This window comes from Mytilinidion resinicola (genome assembly GCF_010093595.1).
Source record: "Mytilinidion resinicola strain CBS 304.34 unplaced genomic scaffold BDZ99scaffold_12, whole genome shotgun sequence".
Taxonomy (NCBI): domain Eukaryota; kingdom Fungi; phylum Ascomycota; class Dothideomycetes; order Mytilinidiales; family Mytilinidiaceae; genus Mytilinidion; species Mytilinidion resinicola.
Genome location: NW_022985448.1, coordinates 338,251 through 360,418, shown reverse-complemented (window position 1 = coordinate 360,418; position 22,168 = coordinate 338,251). Strand labels below are relative to the sequence as shown.

The window sequence follows — 22,168 nt, the reverse complement described above, 5'->3', positions numbered from 1 at the left end:
CTTCTTGTTGTTGTGGTGCTGCCATTGGGGTGGTTGTTGGACGACGCGTCGCGTGTTGAGTTGGGTGGGCCACTAGCTTGTGCGGGCCACTAACTTGTGGATTACGTTATTATGTAAGACTTTGAGGGTCGTTTTGTCCTAGCCGGAATTGGCAATTGCTTCAGCCGGAAGTACCGACCAGGGTGGCGATCTTGCATGAATTTGGGTGCGATAGCAACCACAAGGCTGATAACGACTTTTTAATACGGTATTGAGGCTCTGAAGCTATGATGAGACCATTTTATGAGCATCAGGAGGGACAGGAGCTCAAAAACGGTGCTGTGGTGGAGGATTTCTGTTATGCCTTGAAACAGGGCTCTCCGCAAATCAGGTGGAATGGCGAAAACGCTCACGTTTTTTTTCCTTATGGGGGGTTCCAAGGTCTGTATAGTGGCCCTAGCACATGACCTGTACGAAATTATAAGAAATATCAACGTGCCCATAGAGAGCGGATTATTTGAAGTTCATGTACCCCTCCTTTGTTGCGGCACGGGGGTTGGTGCGGCACGCATGGATGGACATTACTCCTCTAATAAACAAGCATATATGAGCACAGTGTCCGCTATGCATTATGTAACCCGAAAGAGAAGGATATGTAGTAAAGAGGGTAGGGTTCATTTCTCTCTGCTCAAACGTCACGCACTTGAAGAAATAATCTGCATCGGAGCATTTCAGGACACGAATATATACCATCAAGTATACAACTATGAACACGAAGTAAACTATACAGAGAAAATTGTCTCCTAACAATAGCCACATTTCGAACAGTTCATTCCAACGACTCCCCCAGCTAATGCCTCGCCGTCCTAGCAGCTCCGCCATTTGATGTATAATTGGTGTACGAACGAGGACTTGATCTTTTCAGTGCTGATGACACCTGACTGGCTGTCACTATCGGAATTCAGTGCTATCTGTGAGTTGATGTTCAGAAGCCCCTGGCTACCACAAGGAGACCATGTTGCGATGGCGATATCGTCATGTTTGTCGAAATATCCCGTGAATGGTCCATTGATATCGGCCTCGGTAGTCGCCTATGAATGATTTTAGCCAAGTGACAACGAAAATTTGGATGCATTGGAAATTACCTGGGCAGTTTGGCCAGAGAAGTAATAAAGCGCTGTGATGGAGGCCTGAACCCCAGAGTCCAAATTGGCATAGCCTAGGTAGTCGGCACTATAAACCGCGTATTGAAAGCCGGCCGAGAAGTCAATGTCGAAATTGAGTTGGCAGAACTTCCTATTCTCAGTAATGGCAACATTTGGTCCGATCGATGCTGAGAAGTCATCCCCGAATACTAGCGGTAGTATCTTTCCATCGTCCGAATAGATGCATTGAGTGTTCCTTGTGGACATCCAGTGCCGCCGTAGGTAATGCCATTGATAGATATACTACTTGGAGCAGCAGATGCAGATCGATCGACGACTTCGGGGTGGGAATATGGCGCTGGGACGGCGGCAGCTAGCGCCGGCGCAAGAAAGGTGACAAGAGCGACCTTCATGGCCGTCGGTATTTGAATCACCTTGGGAAATAGATGAAGTAAGTAGGGAATCAGAGGAGCGTGTTAATCCGTTGATGGGAGAAGTCCACATTTAAACGGTAGAAATCGGACTGGGTTCACCCTCGAAAATTAACCTTGCCATCGCTTTGCAGTTGGCATCGAGACCGGTCCAAGAGCTTTTGGAAGGTGGTGATTTTGCCGAAGGTTGCGGTATGCTAATTGCTTGTCTGTGATTTATAGCACGGTCCATCGGGCCATCCATTTCGGGTAACAGATTGGCAGCATTTGAGTTGCTGGGGAGAAGTTGGGTACTTTGATGATAGCACCAACCCAGGCACAGTTGCCTGGCGGATGCTCAAATCCCGGGAGACAGGCGCAGGTATTGAAGCTGCTTTCCGAAGTTAAAGGTCATAGGAAATTGATTCCCGCCATCTGATTGACTGTACAGGAAACAATCACCTGTAATCCCAAGCGACGCGCCCTGTAGGGAAATATGAGATTCCAGAAATGCTGTATCGGGAGAAAAAAAAGTCTACCGATGCTGTTTCTAAAAGCTAGGAACGCACCCCCGAGCTAGCCCCGAGGTGAAACGAGTTGCGGGAAGCCGTTGAACAAGCAGGGGCAACTCGAAATAGAAACTTAATCATCCTTTGATAAGGTAGCGTATCCAAGAACCAGTAGATCAGCCAAGCGACCAGTCTAAAGCACACTATGGGATATAGTGATGATGTTCGAGATCGTGATAGAAGCGAGGAGGTTATTTAAGTAGCAGGGGCATGAATGGACCAACGACACGAGGCAATCAACCTTAAATTAGCGGCTGGTCTTGATGTAGTAGGTGAAGTAGGTCGAAATTTTCCTATCCCTTCGTACTGCTTTACTGAACGTACTGGTGGATATATGAAAGCCTAGACCAAGCCAGCTGAAGCCTGGGCGCATCACATACTTTAACAGCAATGAGTCGAGCAGCGTTTGATTCACTTGACCAACAAATTAATTATAGTATTGTAGCACGCGTCGATGCGTGATCCTGTGCTGAAAGTGACGCAAGTCTATGCACGTGTACACTGGGAATGAAAAGAGAGTCAGGGCGCAGGTTGGATGGGATGCCATGGGTTCTTTCCTTGTTAAAGATCTATATTCCACGCGGCACATATTGAATGATAGGAAGGACGAAGTTAGTCAGGGCAAATGCGTCCTCGTGTTTGTAGTGCGAGCCGTGGAATGGTGGTGCTACTAGGCCGATATGCCCTCAACTGAACACTCGGGGTCGTTCGAGAGCATACAAGAGGAAAGATATTGACCACAGGAACTGAGATGCATACTTAAACAGTAGGCCCTGCGCGTGAAGTGGATTGAAGACCTGGATGAGAGAGTGGAAAAGGATATCAGGGAATGGCAGGGCTGAGCGCAAAAAGGCATCGATTCGCTAATTTAACGGGCCAATGAATGGTATCGATCCCCTTCCCTTTGCGCCACTTGTGGCATGTTCACAGCTGACTGACGGCCACTAGCCAAAATCTCGAGCTGAAGGAAAGAGAACTCTACTTCAACCTCCATCGTGTTGCGAGTCCCATCTTTCCCGAGCTTCCATATCTTTTAGTTCACCTTCGAGACATTTCGGGACTCGCATCTCATGTGCCTTCTGTTCCGCATTTGGGCCTCCTGCTTACAACGCATTAGAGAGCACCCTAGGACACTAGAGTATTTGGGAAAGCCAAGTCCTTTTCCGACTTTCCCGACAACTCACTGCTCGTTCTTAGCAATGCTTTTCAATGCCGGCGAGACCTCGTGTTCTTCACTATTCTATGGGAAGTCTTGAATCGACGAGTCGCTGTCTTCGATTAACGCCTTCGAGCAGATGGCAGATGGCATGTCACCAGCTTTGGACCCGAAGCACTAATCAATACCGACAGAACGCCCTTGGCGCTGAGAAGGCTGACGGTCTAACCAGGGACGATTAGCTATAGCTAAGACCCCGCGGCGGTACAGAACTTCGGTAGATGTAGCGGATCCAATCGCTTCTGGCGAACCGGACCAACTCTGCAAGCTGCACAGAGCAGTTAGTGTCGGCTGGGTCGTGATGCTCGGAACAAAGACCCATACCGAGATTCTTCGTGAGTCCAAGCAATGCTTTTTCGAGTTTTCAGGGCTGGAATATTTCAATACACTCCTCAGCTCAATAACCTAAATCCTTTGAGTTATATTATGGTGGCGAAATTTGACTAGAAAGTCTGCAAAAGCTCAAGTTACCCGACGCAAACTGCCCGCCCCACCCCCATATTCTCATTGCTGGTGTAAGCTCTAGCAAGGTCACGGTATCAGTACCCCAGATTCCTAATCTCGTCCGGCTACCGGGGGCGGTTGTGGCATACTAATCATCCACTAATAGAGGAGAGCGGCTGCTAGCAAAATGATTGGGCTGTTGTTTCGTCATACCCGGGGTCTAGGTCTCTGCCCCGGAGCACTGAAAGAACTTCATGCGCTACCGCTTCTTCCAACGATATTCCTGACATCATACCAGTGTTCCCAGACTAGGGTCGGAATAAGTTTAGTGGTAGAGAAAAAATACGAGCTAGGCAGTGAAATCATGCCGGTCCTATGGTCGTCTTAACCCCTCATAGCTAGGAAGACCCCTCAATTCCCCGACCTACAACCCTGACTCGATATATTATTTCAGCCTTATATCGCCCCTCAGCTCCAAGCTCTCGCATAGCTCCTGCCGCATCTCAGGACTTAAATACCGAAGCTGGGGCCCGTTCATTTCGTCCATCTTCTCTCTCCCCGCACCCTTTGTATCCCTAAACCTTACCCCACCAAAGCCAAAATGTCTCCGTCCAAAACCTCCACCCTCAGCTTCGACACTTTTTACAACATTGTCGATGGCAAGCAACGCAGTAGCAAGGAGATCCACCACGGCGTCAATCCCTCTACTGGTGAGGAGCTGTGGGACGTCCCAATCGGCAGCAAACAAGATCTCGAAGATGCAGTAGCGGCCGGCAAGAAAGCATTCCCCGCTTGGGCTGCCACGCCCATCGAGAAGCGGAAGGAGCTGCTCCAAAAGTTCACGGATCTCTTCAACGAGCACACAACCGAGTTCACTGAGCTCTTGTGCAAGGAGGCGGGGAAACCAGTAAGTGAAAGCTGCCAAGACAGGTCAGCTGCAGCTAGTCCTCAGGATGCTGATGCTATGCTCAGAAAAAGTTTGCCGGGATCGAGGTCGCGGGAGTAGGGGGATTCATCAGCTTCCACAGTGAGTAAAGCTATGTCCGTCTATTTCCGAAATGCTGACTTGCCGCCAGATACTCTAAACCTCCCAGAGGAGAAGTTCGAGGATGACGAGAAGGTTGTGACTACACGATTTACCCCATTGGGTGTAGTAGGCGCTATTTGCCCATGGAACTGTAAGCTTAACTCCGAAACCTCTCAATCATCACGCCTTTTTTTTTACTGACTGCATCTAGTTCCCCTCATCCTTGGTATGTTCATGTGCTCTGCCCCAATGTGGACCCTACTAACCTATTTTTCAAGCTGTTGGAAAGTTTGCCCCAGGGCTTCTCACTGGTAACACGGTCATTCTCAAGCCATCGTGAGGCGGACTCCATCCCGCCATCCTTTTCAAGCAGCTAATTCTGAAAGACCGTTCACCCCATACACCGCCTTGAAGCTTGTCGAACTTGCCCAGCAGGTCTTCCCTCCGGGAGTCCTCCAGGCTGTAGGCGGTAATAATGAACTTGGAGCCCTGCTCACCACTCACCCCGACATCGCCAAGATCTCCTTCACCGGCTCCATTGCTACCGGTAAGAAGGTCATGGAAGCCAGCGCTAAGACCCTGAAGCGTGTTACCCTTGAGCTCGGCGGCAACGATGCCTCAATCATCCTCCCCGACGTGTAAGCCCTACCCCCTACCACCTACCCCCTACCCCCTACCGCACAGGGTCCAATTCCAACGCTAATTCCCGCCCAGTGACATTGAGAAAGTCGCCCCCGAAGTTGTCATGGGCGCCTTCCAGAACACCGGCCAGGTCTGCGTCGCCACCAAACGCATTTATATCCACGAAAAGATCTACAAGCCTTTCCTCGAGGCCATGGTCAAGTTCACCGCGACACTCAAGACTGGCGCGCCAGACTCTGAGGCCCCGCTCGGCCCCATCCAGAACCAAATGCAGTTCGACAAGGTCAAGAGCTTCTTCGCTGACAGCAAGGCCAAGGGGTACAAGTTTGCGGCCGGGACCCCAGATGTCTCGGCGTCGAAGGGCTTCTTCATCCAGCCAACGATTATCGATAACCCGCCGAATGACTCGAGGATTATATCCGAGGAGCCGTTTGGTAAGTCCAGCTATGGGGGTGGGAGTGAGGCGTGAGAAGTGATTACTGACGTTTTGGTGCAGGCCCTATTGTGCCGACCCAGCCCTGGTCAGATCTGGATGAGGTTATTGCCCGCGCTAATGATACCAACGTATGTCATTCGCCCGTTCGTTCGATTGAGACACCACTAATCCGTTCGTATAGACTGGCCTCGGTGCCTGCGTGTGGGGCAAGGACGTCGCTGCAGCCGAGAAGGTTGCCCTGCGATTAGAAGCCGGCAGCGTCTTCGTCAACAGCTGGGAGAAGCCGACACCGCAGGCCATCTTCGGTGGCCACAAGGAGTCTGGCATTGGTGGAGAGTGGGGGTGAGTTCGCCCTTCAAATCCTTCAACCAAATCGTCTTGAAGCTAACGGGGTATTCTAGCAACACTGGTCTCCTGAGCTTCTGCAATGCGCACGTTATTCACGTGTACAAGTCGTAAAGTCGGTTAGTTCGCTGGTTAATGATTAAATTAGTATGATAGGTTGCTATGAATGCACATGATTACTTCGTGCCGAGGATGATAGTGATTTGGAATAAGTTGTGATGGCTTACTACTACAGGTGTGAAAAACAATCATAATGTTATCTTTGAGACATGCCCCGCATGAATAATACGTTGGAAGCAGTATTCTGCCCTGGTTCATAATCTCACGTACGCGTCGGGAAGGCTAGTGTTCCGGAGCCGTAACCATACGGCTGGCGTAACACCCACGCTGACTGCAGGAACGTTGAAGCCGAGACCTTTCGAGATCCGAGACATTTTGAGACCCGAGACTTTTCCTTGATTGAATGTACGTGGAGAGTAGTGCTTAGCGGGGTGGTGCTTTCTCAGGTCTAATTTTGTGGGGATATTCTTGGAACATTAAATGTACTCTTAACTAAGAAACCCCACTTTTAGACATACTGGATTCAGTTGTTCCGGGAATAAGAATGTTTAGTAAGGCCTGTAGTAGTGCTAACGTACCCTGCGGGTGAGTTGCCCATACGGGCGAGCTGCCCAGTCCGTGCACCACTAGAAATTCAATAATCTAACCTTAAATAACTCTACAACTACCTAATAAAAAGTTATACAAATATAATATATTATTCTTATATATATAAATACTTAGTATATAGAATATAAAGTCTATTTTTATAGTAGTTAACTAATTATTAAATTTAGACCCCTATTTTAGACCTTACCCTTTATTACTAGCTAACTACTATAAGGATAGACTCTATATTCTATATACTAAGTATTTATATATATAAGAATAATACATTAAATTTGTATAACTTTTTATTAGGTGGTTGTAGAGTTATTTAAGGTTAGATTATTGAATTTCTAGTGGTGCACGGACTGGGCAGCTCGCCCGCATGGGCAGCTCACCCTCAGGGTACGTTATCATGTTACAAAGGTAGTATCGAAGTATACTGATATTTTGTGATTCTGGAAGGCAGTCGTGATGCATGATGAGAACTGCAAGCCTTAAACATATCTGACTTCGTTGATAGCTTGTGTTGATATCTGCAGAGTATGTCGTCCAATATGATTCGCGAGTTTGAAGGCTGTATATATGGCTTCTACTCGTCCTAGACGTTGCAAATTGCAGATATCTATACGCACGATGATGAGAGTACTAAGTAACTCGTTCGAAAAGTAGTCGAACTATTCAATGCGTATGAGAGACCACATTCTATGCCTGTCCTCGAATGTGAGGACATCAATTGTATGAGCTGAGGGCATACCTGTGGAAAGACGAGAAATGGAGGTCGTTTCGAAGCCTGAGCGTTGAAGAAATCCCGAGTGGGTCTCCTCAGCCTATCACGACCTCCAAACCTCAATTCTCCCTCAACCCTCAAATCATTCACCATAGGAGCAATTCGAGTCCTTCGAACCCCTGAAACAAGGCTTGAGAAGCCTAGTGAGACCAAATATCCAGCGTTTCAATCCTTAATTCCAGCCCATCGGTGTCTTTCAAAGCAGTCAATCGAACGAGCGGACCAATACCAATACCAGCAAGGATACCAGCCACCTCGCTTATTACACCCCTCACCCGGGCCAATTTTCCTCCTCGCACAGTTCCAATTCACCGATTCTGACTTCTCGGCAGCCATCCTATGATTATTTGGTCATATATACATTACTTCGAGCCGTCACTCATCAAACAATCAACGCTTCTATAGCTCAGTTGGTAGAGCGCGGCACTAGTATCCCATTACTGCCATGCCGAGGTCCACGGTTCAAATCCGTGTGGAAGCATATATTTTTGCATTTTCGCATGCATTCTCTCTCCACAATGGAGAATCGTAGGCTTCTGTTCATCAAGACGTACAGGCTCTTTTTTGCCTGAAATGAATAAGGCAGTGGATAAGGTTGGTAGAGAGCCTTTCGAGGCTGGATGTGGAGAGTCCGGGAGACGGTTGTTGTATTCACATTCTTTGACGCTTCAGAATGAATTGCAGAGCTAACACTCGCACAGCTCAACAAGTCAATGAGTATCAATCGGCAAGTAAAGGCAACTGTTGTAGCCCCATACAAACCACCCTGCCAATTATACAGCCCGGGATAGACTGCTCCGACCTTCAAAATTCATATTCACGGCCACAGATTGAATCCTTGAAACACTTTTGATATCAGATGGAGCTACCTCAGTATTTGCTACTAACTACTGTGCTGGTTAGAGTCGAGTATAAATCGATATCGTGATCGCCGTCCTTTGACACGATCAAAGATAGAGTGCTTCCCAAAGCCTGAAACTCGACTCTGAGTGTTGCGGAAGCAGATGAAGTGTCCAGCTGCGAAAGCGCGCTGAGTCGCCCATATTAGTCCCCCAGTCTCTTCATAGTTCCATGTTCTCAAAGTCTTGCGTGCTAACCCCAGCAATTCTTAGCAATTGATCTTCGACATCTCTGTCAATGCCAGTCATCACGTCCGCTGGTTGAATGGTCACACCAGAAACTAGATTCACCACCGTATCAACGTGCTCTTGATCGATGTTCTCCTTTTCGTAATCGATGAAGGTCCTAGGGGGACTCGCACTTGCTTGGGCGGCTTGTTGTACTTCGTGGGACTCCTCGTGAATCCTGAAGACTCCATGCGGAGTTAGCAGTCCGTCGAACAGTGCATCATTCTTGTGTGGAAAGTACCGCTCGCCGGGGGGCATGTCAAAGACATCAAGGCCCTCGGCATAATAATGAGGTGCAGGATACTCAGCGGTGTTGGAAGCATCATATGAGGTGATGGACTGGGCACGTGCCTTGCGTTTTTGCGGTCGAGATCTGATGGGACGCCGCTCCACAGTTTTCGAAGATATCCGAACTTGCTTCGACTTGTGTTGATACGAGTGTTCTTCCTCCTCGTCATCCGAAGTCTCATCTAGTCGTCGCTTGCGGCCTGTGACGATCCCAAGCTCCCTAAGTTCCTTGTCTTGGGGATGGACGTTGACGTTGTAGACAACACGAGATTGTTGAGTGGCACGAGCAGAACGTCTTGTCGGCGAACGCTCCACCTTGATACCTTTTCCCTGCAACTTCTTCGTTCCTTTGCTCTTGACCGTGTCCTCCTCTTCGCTCTCCGACCCCGATTCCAACTTCAAGCTGTCCTGGTCTGAATCTGATTCCGAACCCGAGTCCACGTCTTCATGCTTGACATCTGCTTCATATTTGGACCTCACTCTGGCGGCTTGCATGGGTCGGAGGTAGTCATCCAGAGGATGGTAACCAGCGTCGTACTGAAGATCGACCTTTTGCTCTCCACGAACTGCCTGCCTAGTAGTATGGTAGGAAGACGTTGGGGGCGTAATGTAGTCGGTAGAGGCATTGTCATCATCCGAAATGTAGATGATGTTGTGGTAGTCGAGTCCAGCGAGCATTCCTGTGTTCTTCTTTCCATTGAATTTAGACGGCTGAGGCATTGGGGATGAGGAGTCCTCCTGATGCATTTGCATAGTGTGTATAACCTTTGAAGCTTCGATGATATCGCGTACCTCCTCGCCATCATCGTCATCTTCCACACTCCGTTGAGCTGAAGGGGGGGTACGATCCGGCGTCGCGGATAGCACTGAAGACTCGGCATCACTGACTTTGCCGGTGCGGTCTCGGGTGAGATCTTGATGCTGTTTGTTTCATCAGTAGGCAGCAGATGGGCTTCGAACAGGGTCACGAACCGGTCGATGCTCCTCCTCTATGTCCTCTTTCTGCTCGATAGTCCGAATTGGAGTGGCGGTAGGAGCTACTGAGGCTATCTCGGACTCGGCTTCACTGGAATCTTCGTCGTCATCCTCTCGAAAGCAATCCTCTTTCTGCACCCCTTGTCAGCAAGCAGAAGGTGGGTAGAGTTCGAAGAAGATGACGAACTGTCTGATATGACACATCCGCTACTACCTCGTAGCCCTTCTCATCGCTCAATCCATCCGACGCCTCGTCAGAATCGTAGTCGCTGAGAGCGGGCGGCATCGTGTCTCTCAGACGCGTTCAAGGTGGCAAAAGAGTTGGGGGAGGTTCAATTGGCGCGTCTTGCCTACTGTCGGCTTAAGGAGGTGCAGCGCTGCCACGAGGTGGTTCCTTCTTGCCTCGGAAATGTCCGCTACTCAATTTCAACCTCAACTCCTCACCCTTACCCGTTCCGCCTTCACTACTCCAACACCTCACGTCTTTCTCGCTTGTAATGAGGACCAGCTAGTTGCGCCAGCTTCCGCGGCTACTTTCAACACTCCATCGACTGCCATGGGGCGCGCATCAGCACCAATAGTAAGGCCTACAAGTTCATCTCTGAGCTTCCCACTGAAGCCTGTACGGGCTAGTCGTCGTATTTTTGAGTTGGGACAAGCACAGATGTCATCTTATCCAGCGGTGAAGACTTTTCTTAAAAGGTGATACGAAGGTTGACATTCAAACTAGGTAGCGAGTGTGATTACAATCTTTTCTGGAAAACAAAGTGATATCGAGCGAAGGTGAAAAGGGCACGACCGCCCCTAAAGAAACAGAGGGCATTGTAAATTTCACTCCCGTCGCTACACCCACCTAAAATCGTGGGACCCCTTGAAAATGCAGAGAAAACGAACATGCAGGAAACGCTAAACCGGGAGATCGATGCAGAATTTCGTGTCGAGCGTGAGGGCATCCGAGTTTCCCCACCCATTCCGGAGATGCCCATAATGAAACGCCAGTATAACTCCATAAAATCACAAGTCCGACTCGCTAAATCGCAGGAAGCAAGCAAGGCAGATGGTTGACTGGCTGCTAAGCTCGCGAAGATACCTCAAACAGTGTTAGGCAATCGGCAACATATTGCTTTATCCGCGTGCTGTGCGGCGGACGGGCGTCAACACCCAGTCTTCTCCATCATCGTCATCGTCTACCTCGATGGCCTTGGATGCCATTGGAACTCGATCGGTGATCGTCGGAACTTGTACTGGCTTCGGCTTCAACTGCTTCGGTACCTCCACTTTGACTTCATCGACAGTCACTGTATCCATCTTGCTTTGCGATGACATGTACTGCTCGCTGAGATTTTGGACCTCCGCAAAGTGTTGCCGGACAGCGTTGAGTTCCGTCCGACAGTCGCCATCGCGAAGGAACTGATGAGCACCACGCTCACACAAACTCTGAGCCTTCTCCAATTCCTTGTCAGCAGCATCGAACTTCGCACCGGAGTCTCCACCCGCAGCCCCACCCGAGCCTCCCATCCTGCGTGTTGACCGGAAGTTCGGCATGCCGGAAACGCGAGGCTTGTATCCGACCTTCGCCGTTGAGTCATCATCATCGCCATCGTCATCGAATGCGCTCGCCATGTCAGCCAATGCCTCCATCTTTGCTGCCATCTTTCCTTTCCGGAGCAGGTTCCGGCCAGTGCCGATACACCTTACAAGTGCCTCAAACGCTTTCTGTACTTCGCTATCGTACCATACGATGATCATGGTGCGCGACCGGTATTTTATTGGGCCTGACGCGTGCCCGGAAAGAACGGATCCTGGCTTCCTCTTCCTCTTCATCAGCTGCATCTGTGTTGGCCGGGCCACGCCGGATGTGCCGTCTTCTTCCTGAATCGTCCCAATAGCATTCTCGTCGTTGACTGGTATTGATTCTGTGGAGGCTGTCTTCTTCTTCGGTATCGCAGCAACCGGCACTCTTGTGATCTCTGACTGGAGGCCAGCGACCTTAGCCTCTATCTCGGCGACGTTCTTGAACCATGCCGGTATGTTCTCGTGGAGAAAGGAGAAAGGCTCCTGGGTGTTGGCCATGATGCGTGTCGCGGAGGTGGAGAGGAGTTCAGGCATAGGGTTGAATCCGGGCGATCAGCGATCAACTGAGGGGACGGCGGAGCGTCGGCTTCGAAGGAGAGGTATTCGCAGTCGTCAATTGCGATCGGTCGGTTCGTGCGGTTCGAGTGGGGAGGGAGTGCCCAGGAGGAGGCAGCAACAGAGGGCAGGCTGGCAGTACGATAGCGATTATGGTGGTTGTAATGACTCGGGGTTGCAGGGGTGCGGCAGGTTGTGCGAGTCGAGATTAACAGCGGCTGGGCAGTGTCGGCATGCGGGATTATTACACGAGGCTCCAGCACACTCACTCGGGGTGCGCGGCGGTGGTAGGAGAAGGCGAGTGTTGAGGGAAACGCAGCTGGAGGCAGCGGGCAGGGAGATGAATATGTGGTTGGAAGCGGCAGAGGCTACGGCGGAGGGCCAGCGGTGCCCATGTCCACAGTTTGCTGGGACAAGGCTTGATCCGTCATGCAAAAGCAGCGCAAGCAGAGCGAAAAGAGCACGAAGAACGGCCCGCGCCCCTCAGCGGCCGCCCGAGCACGCTGTCGCGATAGCTCCCGTCGCAAGGCTTTCGCTCATCTCCATGGCCATGCACCTCGAAACTCAAATCAACCCACCCATGCACCTCTCTCACCAGCCAACCGCGCCCGTTCCCTCGCCCTCGCTCAGCGCATAGAGCGACATTACGCTTCTCGCCGTGGCAGACAGAAGCTGCCCTTGTCCGGCTTCGCATAACATAGAGAGGCATGCTGCTGGGCCATGAGGCACCCTCAGGCCCTTTGACCGAGGACAAAGATGCCCTCAGCGTCTGCGCGCCGGATGCAGGCAGGCCTCTGTGCGCGCACTGGCGGCTGGGCATGAAGGGAAGACAGCATACGAACGATAATTGCAATGATGCACGTGGACGGGCCGGGATTTGATGAAACATTGTCCATCTCGCTGCGACCTCCAGGCTACTTGCTTCCGCTGCCTGCACATCGCCTCAACTGCCCGTCGCGGCCAAGTTTCTAGCACCAGCGCGCCCTACCAATCTCGCCGCCGTCATCAAGAGCCGTCAGACCATCTCATGATGCAACACCACGGCTGCAGAGGCTGAAGGGCTGCCCAGAGTGCCTCGTCTGGCGGTGGACGCGGCACACCTTTGTGGGGGCTACACATTTAGTCGAGCTGCAGCGCAACGCCCCGGACGCCTCTCCCTCCAGCTTCAAGATCGCCGGGGCCGTCGGACCTTGGTGCGGACCTGTCGGGTGTGGCCATCCAGCAGCTTCGCAGATTTCGCTGCGGGTGGAAGAGAAAGCCGCCCGACGATGCACCAATCAGCGCGCGAATGCTCGATATCTGGCAGATGAGACGAATCACACTATCGCGAAGCCCTGTCGAAGTGCCAGGTCGGCGTCAGTTCTCTGGCGGGGGAGATGACTTTCATTGTGCGGTGAGCGCCCCGCTGTCCGCACAGTAGAATATTGCTTCACTGTGCCGCAGAGAGTTCGACTCCTTCATTCGACCCTCACGGGCCTTCATTCGACCTCACCGGTGCTGCCAGTCATTGTCCCTTGCGCCGGGCCGGAACGACTCGCTGTCAGAGCATCATGTACACTCACCTGACCCTCTGTGTCAAGGGCCCCGAGTACACGTCAACAAGGACGCATGCGCCCAGTGCCGCAGGAGGTCGCCGAACTGGCAGACTAGGTCGCAACGCTGCATCAACCACTCTCTGCTGAGATCGCCCCTGTTGCTGCTTCAAGCGGTTCGTGATACCTGCTGCGGGCTCGCGCCGAGTGGAGGATGCGGATGCGCAAGTCAATAGCGCTTCAAGTAAGAGAGAGCATGGACATGGTTCCTTCAGCGTTTGGCCCATTGCGGGACTCGGCATCCCTCGAGTATCTCTCTCACTTCAAACGTGCGAAGGTTGAGAACACGGTCCGACGCCGTCAGCCGTCTCAAGACCTGGTGTCGTGCTCCATCTCGCGATCTCGAGTACTCCCGAGGTCGATGTCAGAAGGGCTGGTCAATGCTGGTGAAGTGAGGCGTAAGCGTTGCCAAGCATATGTCAAGTGCGACGATCTCATGCTTTGACCTCATCTCTCCTAACACGATACCGAACGCGACGGGATATCTTGCTGTATGCACTCCTGCTACTAGTGCCTATATTGAGCTTAAACTCGTAGATCAAGACCTCGCGTAGCAGTGACCATCATTCTAGCGTAGGTTTGACATCACGATCATCCCCCTCTTTGGGCTACAGTATGAAGTGCCTCACCGTGAGTCTATGTACCCTCTACTACCACCAACTGGGGGGCATGTAGAATATCAATTGCGATTTCATTCGCTGTTCAACGTGACGAGGTCGCACGTGACTGGAAGTTCTATGAAGGTGTTGACGTATACAGATGTAGGTAAAATCGAGGCACTACTGAGAGTTTACCTCAGCAACAACAACACCATAACTCGCTTCCCTGTTGCGGAATCTAAATCCCTCTGTGAGATGTTACCAGGGTTAGGAGACATTTTTGCACTGTAGTTCTACGAATCTGGATGAGTTTTGGACGCCAATGACCACTCGATTTTCCTCCTTGGCATATGAACTCCACCAAAAAGTTGCAACGGCTCGATCTATGCCGTCACCATTTAAACCACTGACCACAACTAGCTCACCCTTCAATACCTTCACCTCCTGTCCCCTCTATTCTGAGGTCAATTAGATTCTGTAAGCCGAGAAGGCTCCAATCAGCACAGGACTTGGCGTCCAACACATCTATATATATTCCTCCTCAGCTCATACAATACAACACAATTCACAACCTCTCCATATCGTGTGCACCCATCCTGTGCCCCCACAAGTTTACAGATTCTACGCAAAAAGGTAATTTATACCGCAGCAGAATCACAACAGCAACCATAGCTTTCCCAACAGCAACCCGCCTCACCCACCTCCTCCGCATCATGTCCACCACGACACCCGCCTCGACTGCTCTCCCACCCGCACCATGGAAGTCCCTCTTCCACAAGCACATCTCCGAGATGAAGCCCCCCCAATTCGTCCTCAGCACTGTGACACCGGCCCCGCCAAACTCCAACTCACCAACACCCTACCTCCCCCGCGCCCGCTACTGCATTTTCCGAGGCTTCTGGGCCGAACTACCGGAAAACAAAGATAATGAGGCGGAGCGAAACCCACGAGTTTATGAGAGCGATTGCCCCTCTTTCACGACAGATGTGCGGATGGAGAAGGTGAAAGATGTGTTCATGAGCAGTGCAGGACATGCCGACAGCGAGGCACAGATACAAGGGAGCGGAGGGGGAGGCCCGGTGGAGGCGGTGTGGTGGACAGAGGAGACGGGAACACAGTGGAGACTGAAGGGGCGAGCGTTCGTGGTGGGACCGGATGTGGAGGAAGGGAATGGGGAGGAAGGGAATGGGGAGGGAAGGAGTGGTGTCCGAACCCTGAAGAGTGAGGTCGGGAAGAGGATGAGGGTCGTGGATGAGAGTAAGGAGCAGGAGTGGAGTTGGGCGAGGGAGCTCGAGGGGAATTTTGGGAATATGTCGCCCGGGATGAGAGGTTCGTTGACTTCATGTGCCCCAATTTGGGTTTTTTCTGACATTGTGTCTACGGATAGGTTCATTCAAGGCACCTCCTCCTGGCCAACCGGTCAGCAAGCCTTACGACAAGGACAACCTCGAACTAGGCTCTAAAGTGAGAGATCTTCACGATGAGGCCGCTCGGAAGAATTTCCGGGTGGTCATCATCGTCCCCGACATCGTCGAACAAACAGACATAAGCAATCCCAATAAGGCTCGCAGACACAAATACACCTACGGTGCTGATGGCCAATGGACGATAGAGGAGCTATGGCCGTAGAGTTCTGCACGAAGAACCGCATGACTAGGTATCAGAGCTCAATCCAGGAGAAGAGAGTAGATTCGACCCTAGGTTCAATGCCTAGAGCCTTGTACTATGTAAACCATATTTACCACCCCTGACGTCGGCGACCTTTTGACATCGGTGACGATAATATACACCGGGCGCTTCGGCAACATGCAGAATGGCTAAAGCGGCGTCAGTAGAACAGAGATTAATCCAGCGACATCCGAACCAGCTCCTCCCACATGCAGCCTGAACTACCGGTAAATGCTCACATCTCCCATCGCAACCTTCCACCATCCCACCAATCACTCCCGCTCCTCACAGCAATTTCTGCATGCCCAAAAATAGCCCAAGCGTCACACCCTCGGTCTGTGATTCCTCGCATGGCAGTCGCACAATCCTTGCTCCCGATCCCTGCGCTTCTCCCCTCTTTTCTTCCACACACTCGCACACACTCGCACACGACGCGGACCACACCACCTCATCCAGCGCCCTGAAACCTTCTAAATCCTCTCAGATCTCTACGCGACCGCCTTCTTTTTGCGCACGCAATCCCGTCCACTTTCATGCCTTCCCCGCCAGAGCCCTCCCGCGATGCAAGCTTTGTGGCACTGCGGCAGCATGGAGCTTCCTGGATGGCAGACGCAGATCCCAACTAACGGCCGCGGGCCGCGCGGGTGGATGGCGGCTGTAAGCAAGCAGGCTGGCTGGCCTTACGTGGACGGCGCAGCGTGGGCGTGGCCGCAGGCGATCAAGTGAGTGATGTGTGTAACGCGGTTATCGACGTGTGTCGCCGACGGCGCTCGGGTTAGTGGGGGGTTTGAGGCACAGTACAAGGACCAGAGTGAGTGAGGCTCGAGTTGGAGTACATTTACGGAGTCTAGATGAGTCTTCGCATTCTGCTTCCCCTCGCAATATCGATGCTCTAGCGTCCAGTGAGACGAAAAGGAGGAGTACGCAGCTCCTGGGACCTCCGCCCAGTAGCACAAACTGGAGAGGTAGTTCAAGATGTCGGTACCCGTTACGATGCAACGCCCCTCACGAGCACTCCAGCAAGTGACCGTCTCTGTACCTCGTCGCATCGCATGCCACGCCAGCGGTCACTGCTGTACACCGTTCTCCCAGCATTCGCTGCGTCAGATGCTGTAAGGCAGGTCAAATCTACCTCCCTCTCTCTTTCGCTTGGGCAATTTCCATCCAATGAGAAATGCCCTCAGTTAATTAATCATGCCAACGCATGTGCCTTTTTTGCAGTGGCGCGTGAGAGAGAGATGCCAGCCCGACAAGGCGCGCTCTCGCTTTTCCCTGTCAGCCAGATCTGGCTAACGCACAGCGCCTTTGCCGCTTTGGGGCGGCGGGACGGTGCGGTGTGATGAGATTTGTGCGAGGGTTAGCGAAGGGGAGGTGTGAGGGAAAGATGAGCGAGGGTTTTCGTGTGTGGAGGAGGTAGGGAGCAGGGGAGTAAGCGCTCGCAGGGATAGGGGGGCTCGTTTGATATTAGCATTTTGGCCGAGGGAGAATTTGGGATCGGTGAGATGGAGAGAGAGGTGGGTTGGAGAAAGGAGTTGGAGTTGACCTCGGGTAAGCTATTGAGAAGATAGAAAGTAACGAAAAGCAGTACACCACAGTGATTCGAAAACGACGTTCAAGCTGAAGAACATTATATGTACTGTACTTTCGAAATGAACATCTACTAATCATATTGACACAAACAGGTCACGTGACGGATAACTGCAATTCATCTCATCGAAGCCTCGAGGTCTTTGCATCGATCAACCTACACCACAATCCGACTTCTAACAATCATTGTTCATTAGAAGCACTTCATTCGCCATTAGTCAACTACGATAGACTCGAAGCCAGCTTAAGATCTTCGATATTCTACAGCTTTGTTACCATGAAATGTCTCCATCATCAGGCATTCTTGAATAAGAAATAGTAGTCTACGAATCTGTGATTTTGTCCTACGATTTCCTATACTTTAGCAACACACTCTCTCTAGGTTTCCGAGATGTGTACTTGCCTAGCACCACTTGAGGTCATCGGGTACATTAAAAGAAACTGTAAAACGACAATTACGAGAATGCTGATATCTCTCCGGGCCAACTCAGACGGTGTTGGACTGCCACTTTGTGTTTAACGGAGCTTGAGCATCACGTCGATAGAATCGGAACTTCATCCCTAAGTGTTTTGTGATTCATAATATTGCTAAAATCAAATGGTTTTCAGTCCACCGGAACAAGTACATGGCCTCTCCGTTCATACGTATAATTAAGTGTGCCCATCAATCGTTGACGGCAAAGAGAGTCTACCATATCCCTCCATCGTGTCTCTTTAAAGATAGTCCTTCTCGTGGATTCCATTTCAGTGCCTTAGTTCATACTCCAATTGGACCACGACTTTTCCCTCAAGTTCTACTCTAAATGAGACTGGTTGGTCGAAGAAGGGAGAACAACACAACATCGGAATTATGCTCATTAGAATTGAAAGTCGAAATGGAGGCTAGAAGCGCTTCTATCAGGTAAGGACATACGAAATTTCAACCAACATTCACTCTTTTCAAAGTCAAACTCGATGCTTGGTGGGGGACGTCTTCTCAATTTCAACTAGAATTTCTTGTGCCCAAATGTTAAAACCTTCCAGTTATGCTAGTCCCCACCTTTTTTGCGTAGAAATATAATATCAACGCCATTGTCTTGAATATATCTGCTATCATCTCACCAGTCCTTCATATCAGATGTCGTAATCCCTAGCGCAAATCACGTGCGCCCTCCCTATCAATATTTTATATAAAGTCAATTGTACTCATTGAACAATATTCTCGAAGACCTCCCAGCTTCCTCTAACTCAGTCAACATCTCTCAAAACCGCCCATAGCTCAAACACCCATGGCTTCCCCAACTCCCCAAACCTCACACTACTTCACCACCCCCTCCCTCTTCCCCCTCTCCGGCGGCTGCGTCTGCCGCAAAATCCGCTACACCATCCTCGCCGCGCCCCTCGCCGTAAACTGCTGCCACTGCCGCTGGTGCCAGCGCGAAACCGGCGCCTCCTTCGCCCTCAACGCCATCCTCGAGGCGCAGCACGTGCGCCACACGGGGGCCGCCGAGCCCGTCCTCTCCACCATCCCGTCCGTCAGCGGCGCCGGGCAGACGCTCGCGCGCTGCCCAGACTGCGGCGTCGTCGTGTGGAGCAACTACGCGTTCCACGGCCCGCTGACGCGCATCGTGCGGGTCGGCACGCTGGACGCGCCGGACGCGCTGCGGCCCGATGCGCATATTTTCACCGAGAGTAAGCAGCCGTGGGTGGATTTGAGCAAGGAGAGGGCGTTTGTGGGGTACTACGACGTGGAGAAGGTGTGGCGGAGGGAGAGCTTGGAGAGGTTGGAGGTGCTGAAGCCGGAGGTGGCGAAGTGGAGGGAGGAGACGGGGGGGAAGAAGATGGATGCTTTGGGAGGGTGAGAGTAATTCAGGAGCCGTTTCATGGGTTCGAGGCGTTGGCTTTGGGGCGAGGGAGATGAATAGTCATTTGAGCCACCCCTAGATGGAAGAGGAAGGTAGGAGCACATTGTAGAGGCCTGACACTGTCTGTGGGCCTTCAACCTACTAATAGAAACCGGGAGCAGCGGATACACTTCCAATCTGCGTACTCCCTGTTGCCGCTGTCTGGGGTGGCCTCGCGAGTTTACCAGTGGTCCAAAATGCCGAACTTCGCTCTTATTTGGACTGCTGAAAATACCATGAAGCTCCTCACGCAGCGGTAAACGAGTGTACGGATTTCTATGACGAGGCATTGTATTGCCATCCTCAAGCCTGCTAATACTACATCCCGCTTCCCCACGCCATCCAAGTCTAGCCGCGAACAATGCTCTATTTTACACCTCCCAGCCCTAGCTCCTCGAGGAACAAGACGTATATACACACCCTTACCCCTTGCTCAACACGACCAAACCCCGATCATGCCATTCTTCCGCCCTTCAACCATGTACCCGTCCTTGATACGCACCATCTCAATCGTCGAAAGCACGCCCGCGTCCTCATCGGCGCCAACGCCTGGCCCGCAGTTCCAGTGCCGCCCGTCGGTTTTGTCGTAAACTTTAACGACGTCCTCGCCGGCGGCGGAGACGATGCGGCGCTCGTCGAACATCATGCTTGTGACAGGTCGGTCGTAGGCATAGGCGTCGTAGATGGAGCCGGTGCGGAGGTCCCAAATCTGGGCTTTTGTTAGCTCCAATTGTCTTTATAAAAGTTACAATGTGATTTCAAGCACTTACGCGAATACTTCTGTCCAAACTTCCGGTGACAAGGTGCACATCGTCGAATTGCAGGCAAGTGACTGGTCCAGTATGGCCTACAAGACTGCGATGAACCTGTCCGCTTCGTAGATCCCAGAGTCTGACCATGCCGTCCGCGGTTCCGCATGCTAGTGCTGCGTCGAAGACTTGCAGGGCTCCGACAAAGTCTGCTTCTGCGTCTGGAAGACGACCTGTTTGGCGCCATTGACTGCTGTTTGCATTCAAGGCCGCCGAAGCTTGTGCCGCGGCCCAGAGGACATCGAGAGTCTGGACGCAACGTCCCTTGACCAGATCCCATTGCCGGAGCGTCTTGTCTGCTGATCCTGATACCAGGGTGTCTCCACGGAAGTTGAGGGCAGTGACTTCGTCCATGTGAGCTTCCAGAGAGAACAGAGGACAATCCTGCATTATAGTTGGGGGAGGAGGGGGTGGCGCATCTTCTGAGTTTTCAAATGTCAAGCCGTCGTCTTCCTCTTCGCCCTCTTTGTTTATCCGGTTATCTTGCGGTGCGTATTCTGCCTTGCTGAGATCCCAAAGACGAATGGAAGCGTCCATGGAGCCTGTTGCTACAATGTTGTCTTCCACCTGCAAGCATCGCACCGACGAGAGGTGACCTTCCAAAAGCCCTATGCATCTTCCCGCACTGAGATCCCAGACCCTTACGGTGTCATCCAGTGCGGATGTCACTAATGTCCCCCATGGCACATCAAAATCCAGCGCGGTGATAACATCGTTGTGAGCAGGTAGCTCTCTGATTTTCGATCCAGGTTCCAAATGTTCGTGTAATATCGGCATAGTCACTCTCTTCGTCACACGCCGCCGCTTACTCTTCGGCGATGTAGGTAGTTTTTCGTATATCGACTCGGACATGAATTCTCCAGATGCTGTGTCTGGACTTGAAGCCATGCTAGGTGCCTTTGCCAGAGCAGCGGCGTCTTCTAGCTCTTCTTGCAGATCTTCCAGCTTATTGTCCACATCCAGAAGATCATGCTCCAGATCGGCTTCCTCCATCTCCAAGCTACCTAACCGGTCTAGAACCATCTTGCGCATGGTGTTCAGATTGGCGATTTTGTTGTCGATTTCGTGAATCTCAGCCGCACACATGTGTTTTCGCACGCCCATCATCTCCAGCCGGTGGTTCATACTGTTTCTCTCGTTGATCAGCTTCTCAAGCGACGGAGGCAAGTTCGTATCGTCTTCGGCCTCCCCTAATAACTTCTGCCCCCGTAAACCACGACCCCCATGCCTTCTCCGTTGTTGCTCGTCTTCCGGCATCGAAGCCTGGAAGCCTTCAAAAAGCGAGTATACATTGTTGTCCTCTGGGATATTGGCAAGAAGATCGTCAGGGAGGAACGTGAGCGCACGATGCTGTATCTCTGGCACGGATATCCTCTGCCGCACCATGTCCCGAGGTGTAGTCTGCGCGAACGAGAACACTGAGCGTTGCAGCATGGGCCGTCGTAGTTCGCGGTGGAGGTCGCCGAGTGCGGTCTGGTAGTGCTGGCTCACGCCTCCCTCTCCTAATGGTGCTCCTATCAAGTGGCCGGCGGTGGCGGTGACTTTTCGTCCAAAAGCTTCGAGCTGGCGGGTCTACAAAATTTAGCTAATGGGCACCGCGATTGAGCCTGGTAGGACTGCGGACTAACAGGAAGTCCGTCGATGATGCTGGAATCGTCGTCGATGGGGCTCATGGGCCGGGGGCTGATCGACCTCCCTCGAGCCGGCGAGACACCGCGGTCGGTCGCCATGAGCAGGGTGCTAGAGGGCTGCGTGGAATGTGTGAAGCTCTAGAAGTGAATGAAGGCCATCTTCTCGCGGTAACGAGGGCGGTAGGCCGTGGGTGGCGGAGGGCGGTGGGGATGAAGTCTGGCACGCGCAGT

At 51.8% G+C, this 22,168-nt stretch overlaps 8 protein-coding genes and 1 non-coding gene across 9 annotated transcripts; 4 read left to right on the top strand and 5 right to left on the bottom strand.

The window, feature by feature from the left end:
- Positions 1-716: 716 nt before the first annotated feature.
- On the bottom strand, positions 717-1,797 carry BDZ99DRAFT_499606 (uncharacterized protein). The gene is made up of 2 exons (XM_033723668.1): positions 1,125-1,797; positions 717-1,070 (listed from the first exon to the last, which is right to left on the bottom strand). Exons 1-2 carry the CDS (start codon positions 1,389-1,391, stop codon positions 846-848), a joined length of 492 nt encoding a protein of 163 aa, XP_033575205.1. The 5' UTR covers positions 1,392-1,797; the 3' UTR covers positions 717-845.
- A 2,404-nt stretch (positions 1,798-4,201) lies between these two features.
- BDZ99DRAFT_499605 (aldehyde dehydrogenase) lies at positions 4,202-6,404 on the top strand. The gene is made up of 10 exons (XM_033723667.1): positions 4,202-4,670; positions 4,736-4,790; positions 4,840-4,941; positions 5,002-5,016; positions 5,069-5,126; positions 5,177-5,428; positions 5,505-5,866; positions 5,929-5,996; positions 6,050-6,210; positions 6,270-6,404. The coding sequence occupies exons 1-10, from the start codon at positions 4,365-4,367 to the stop codon at positions 6,325-6,327; spliced, it is 1,437 nt and encodes a 478-aa protein (XP_033575204.1). The 5' UTR covers positions 4,202-4,364; the 3' UTR covers positions 6,328-6,404.
- Positions 6,405-8,043: 1,639 nt separating this feature from the next.
- Positions 8,044-8,129, top strand: BDZ99DRAFT_t55. Its single transcript has one exon. It is a non-coding gene; the product is annotated as a tRNA-Thr (tRNA).
- Positions 8,130-8,484: 355 nt separating this feature from the next.
- On the bottom strand, positions 8,485-10,324 carry BDZ99DRAFT_572130 (uncharacterized protein; the record flags this gene model as incomplete). Its single annotated transcript, XM_033728170.1, has 3 exons — positions 8,485-9,984; positions 10,036-10,170; positions 10,226-10,324. The coding sequence occupies 3 exons, from the start codon at positions 10,322-10,324 to the stop codon at positions 8,710-8,712; spliced, it is 1,509 nt and encodes a 502-aa protein (XP_033575203.1). The 3' UTR covers positions 8,485-8,709.
- A 420-nt stretch (positions 10,325-10,744) lies between these two features.
- Positions 10,745-12,574, bottom strand: BDZ99DRAFT_464130 (uncharacterized protein). The gene has a single exon (XM_033720237.1). It carries the CDS (start codon positions 12,145-12,147, stop codon positions 11,164-11,166), a length of 984 nt encoding a protein of 327 aa, XP_033575202.1. The 5' UTR covers positions 12,148-12,574; the 3' UTR covers positions 10,745-11,163.
- On the bottom strand, positions 12,372-13,222 carry BDZ99DRAFT_49862 (uncharacterized protein). Its single transcript, XM_033723588.1, has one exon. It carries the CDS (start codon positions 13,055-13,057, stop codon positions 12,596-12,598), a length of 462 nt encoding a protein of 153 aa, XP_033575201.1. The 5' UTR covers positions 13,058-13,222; the 3' UTR covers positions 12,372-12,595.
- Positions 13,223-14,706: 1,484 nt separating this feature from the next.
- On the top strand, positions 14,707-16,158 carry BDZ99DRAFT_49824 (uncharacterized protein). The gene is made up of 2 exons (XM_033723568.1): positions 14,707-15,688; positions 15,747-16,158. Exons 1-2 carry the CDS (start codon positions 15,073-15,075, stop codon positions 15,986-15,988), a joined length of 858 nt encoding a protein of 285 aa, XP_033575200.1. The 5' UTR covers positions 14,707-15,072; the 3' UTR covers positions 15,989-16,158.
- Positions 16,159-18,882: 2,724 nt separating this feature from the next.
- On the top strand, positions 18,883-19,526 carry BDZ99DRAFT_509564 (glutathione-dependent formaldehyde-activating; the record flags this gene model as incomplete). Its single annotated transcript, XM_033724417.1, has 1 exon — positions 18,883-19,526. One exon carries the CDS (start codon positions 18,883-18,885, stop codon positions 19,453-19,455), a length of 573 nt encoding a protein of 190 aa, XP_033575199.1. The 3' UTR covers positions 19,456-19,526.
- Positions 19,527-19,616: 90 nt separating this feature from the next.
- Positions 19,617-22,148, bottom strand: BDZ99DRAFT_419144 (mitochondrial division protein 1). The gene is made up of 3 exons (XM_033716879.1): positions 21,935-22,148; positions 20,268-21,878; positions 19,617-20,206 (listed from the first exon to the last, which is right to left on the bottom strand). The coding sequence occupies exons 1-3, from the start codon at positions 22,034-22,036 to the stop codon at positions 19,931-19,933; spliced, it is 1,989 nt and encodes a 662-aa protein (XP_033575198.1). The 5' UTR covers positions 22,037-22,148; the 3' UTR covers positions 19,617-19,930.
- Between the last annotated feature and the right edge of the window lie 20 nt (positions 22,149-22,168).

What these genes read in the sequence shown, in the direction of transcription:
- BDZ99DRAFT_49862 (XM_033723588.1), bottom strand. Translation starts at nt 13,057, where the DNA reads ATGTTTCATCAAATCCCGGCCCGTCCACGTGCATCATTGCAATTATCG.
- BDZ99DRAFT_499605 (XM_033723667.1), top strand. Translation starts at nt 4,365, where the DNA reads ATGTCTCCGTCCAAAACCTCCACCCTCAGCTTCGACACTTTTTACAAC. An exon ending in ACGGTCATTCTCAAGCCATC is followed by an intron (nt 5,127 to 5,176) that starts GTGAGGCGGACT and finishes TAATTCTGAAAG; the next exon opens with ACCGTTCACCCCATACACCG. An exon ending in CCCGCGCTAATGATACCAAC is followed by an intron (nt 5,997 to 6,049) that starts GTATGTCATTCG and finishes CCGTTCGTATAG; the next exon opens with ACTGGCCTCGGTGCCTGCGT.
- BDZ99DRAFT_49824 (XM_033723568.1), top strand. Translation starts at nt 15,073, where the DNA reads ATGTCCACCACGACACCCGCCTCGACTGCTCTCCCACCCGCACCATGG. An exon ending in TATGTCGCCCGGGATGAGAG is followed by an intron (nt 15,689 to 15,746) that starts GTTCGTTGACTT and finishes GTCTACGGATAG; the next exon opens with GTTCATTCAAGGCACCTCCT.
- BDZ99DRAFT_499606 (XM_033723668.1), bottom strand. Translation starts at nt 1,391, where the DNA reads ATGTCCACAAGGAACACTCAATGCATCTATTCGGACGATGGAAAGATA. An exon ending in TCTCTGGCCAAACTGCCCAG is followed by an intron (nt 1,071 to 1,124) that starts GTAATTTCCAAT and finishes AATCATTCATAG; the next exon opens with GCGACTACCGAGGCCGATAT.
- BDZ99DRAFT_419144 (XM_033716879.1), bottom strand. Translation starts at nt 22,036, where the DNA reads ATGGCGACCGACCGCGGTGTCTCGCCGGCTCGAGGGAGGTCGATCAGC. An exon ending in GCATCATCGACGGACTTCCT is followed by an intron (nt 21,879 to 21,934) that starts GTTAGTCCGCAG and finishes TAAATTTTGTAG; the next exon opens with ACCCGCCAGCTCGAAGCTTT. An exon ending in GTTTGGACAGAAGTATTCGC is followed by an intron (nt 20,207 to 20,267) that starts GTAAGTGCTTGA and finishes ACAAAAGCCCAG; the next exon opens with ATTTGGGACCTCCGCACCGG.
- BDZ99DRAFT_464130 (XM_033720237.1), bottom strand. Translation starts at nt 12,147, where the DNA reads ATGCCTGAACTCCTCTCCACCTCCGCGACACGCATCATGGCCAACACC.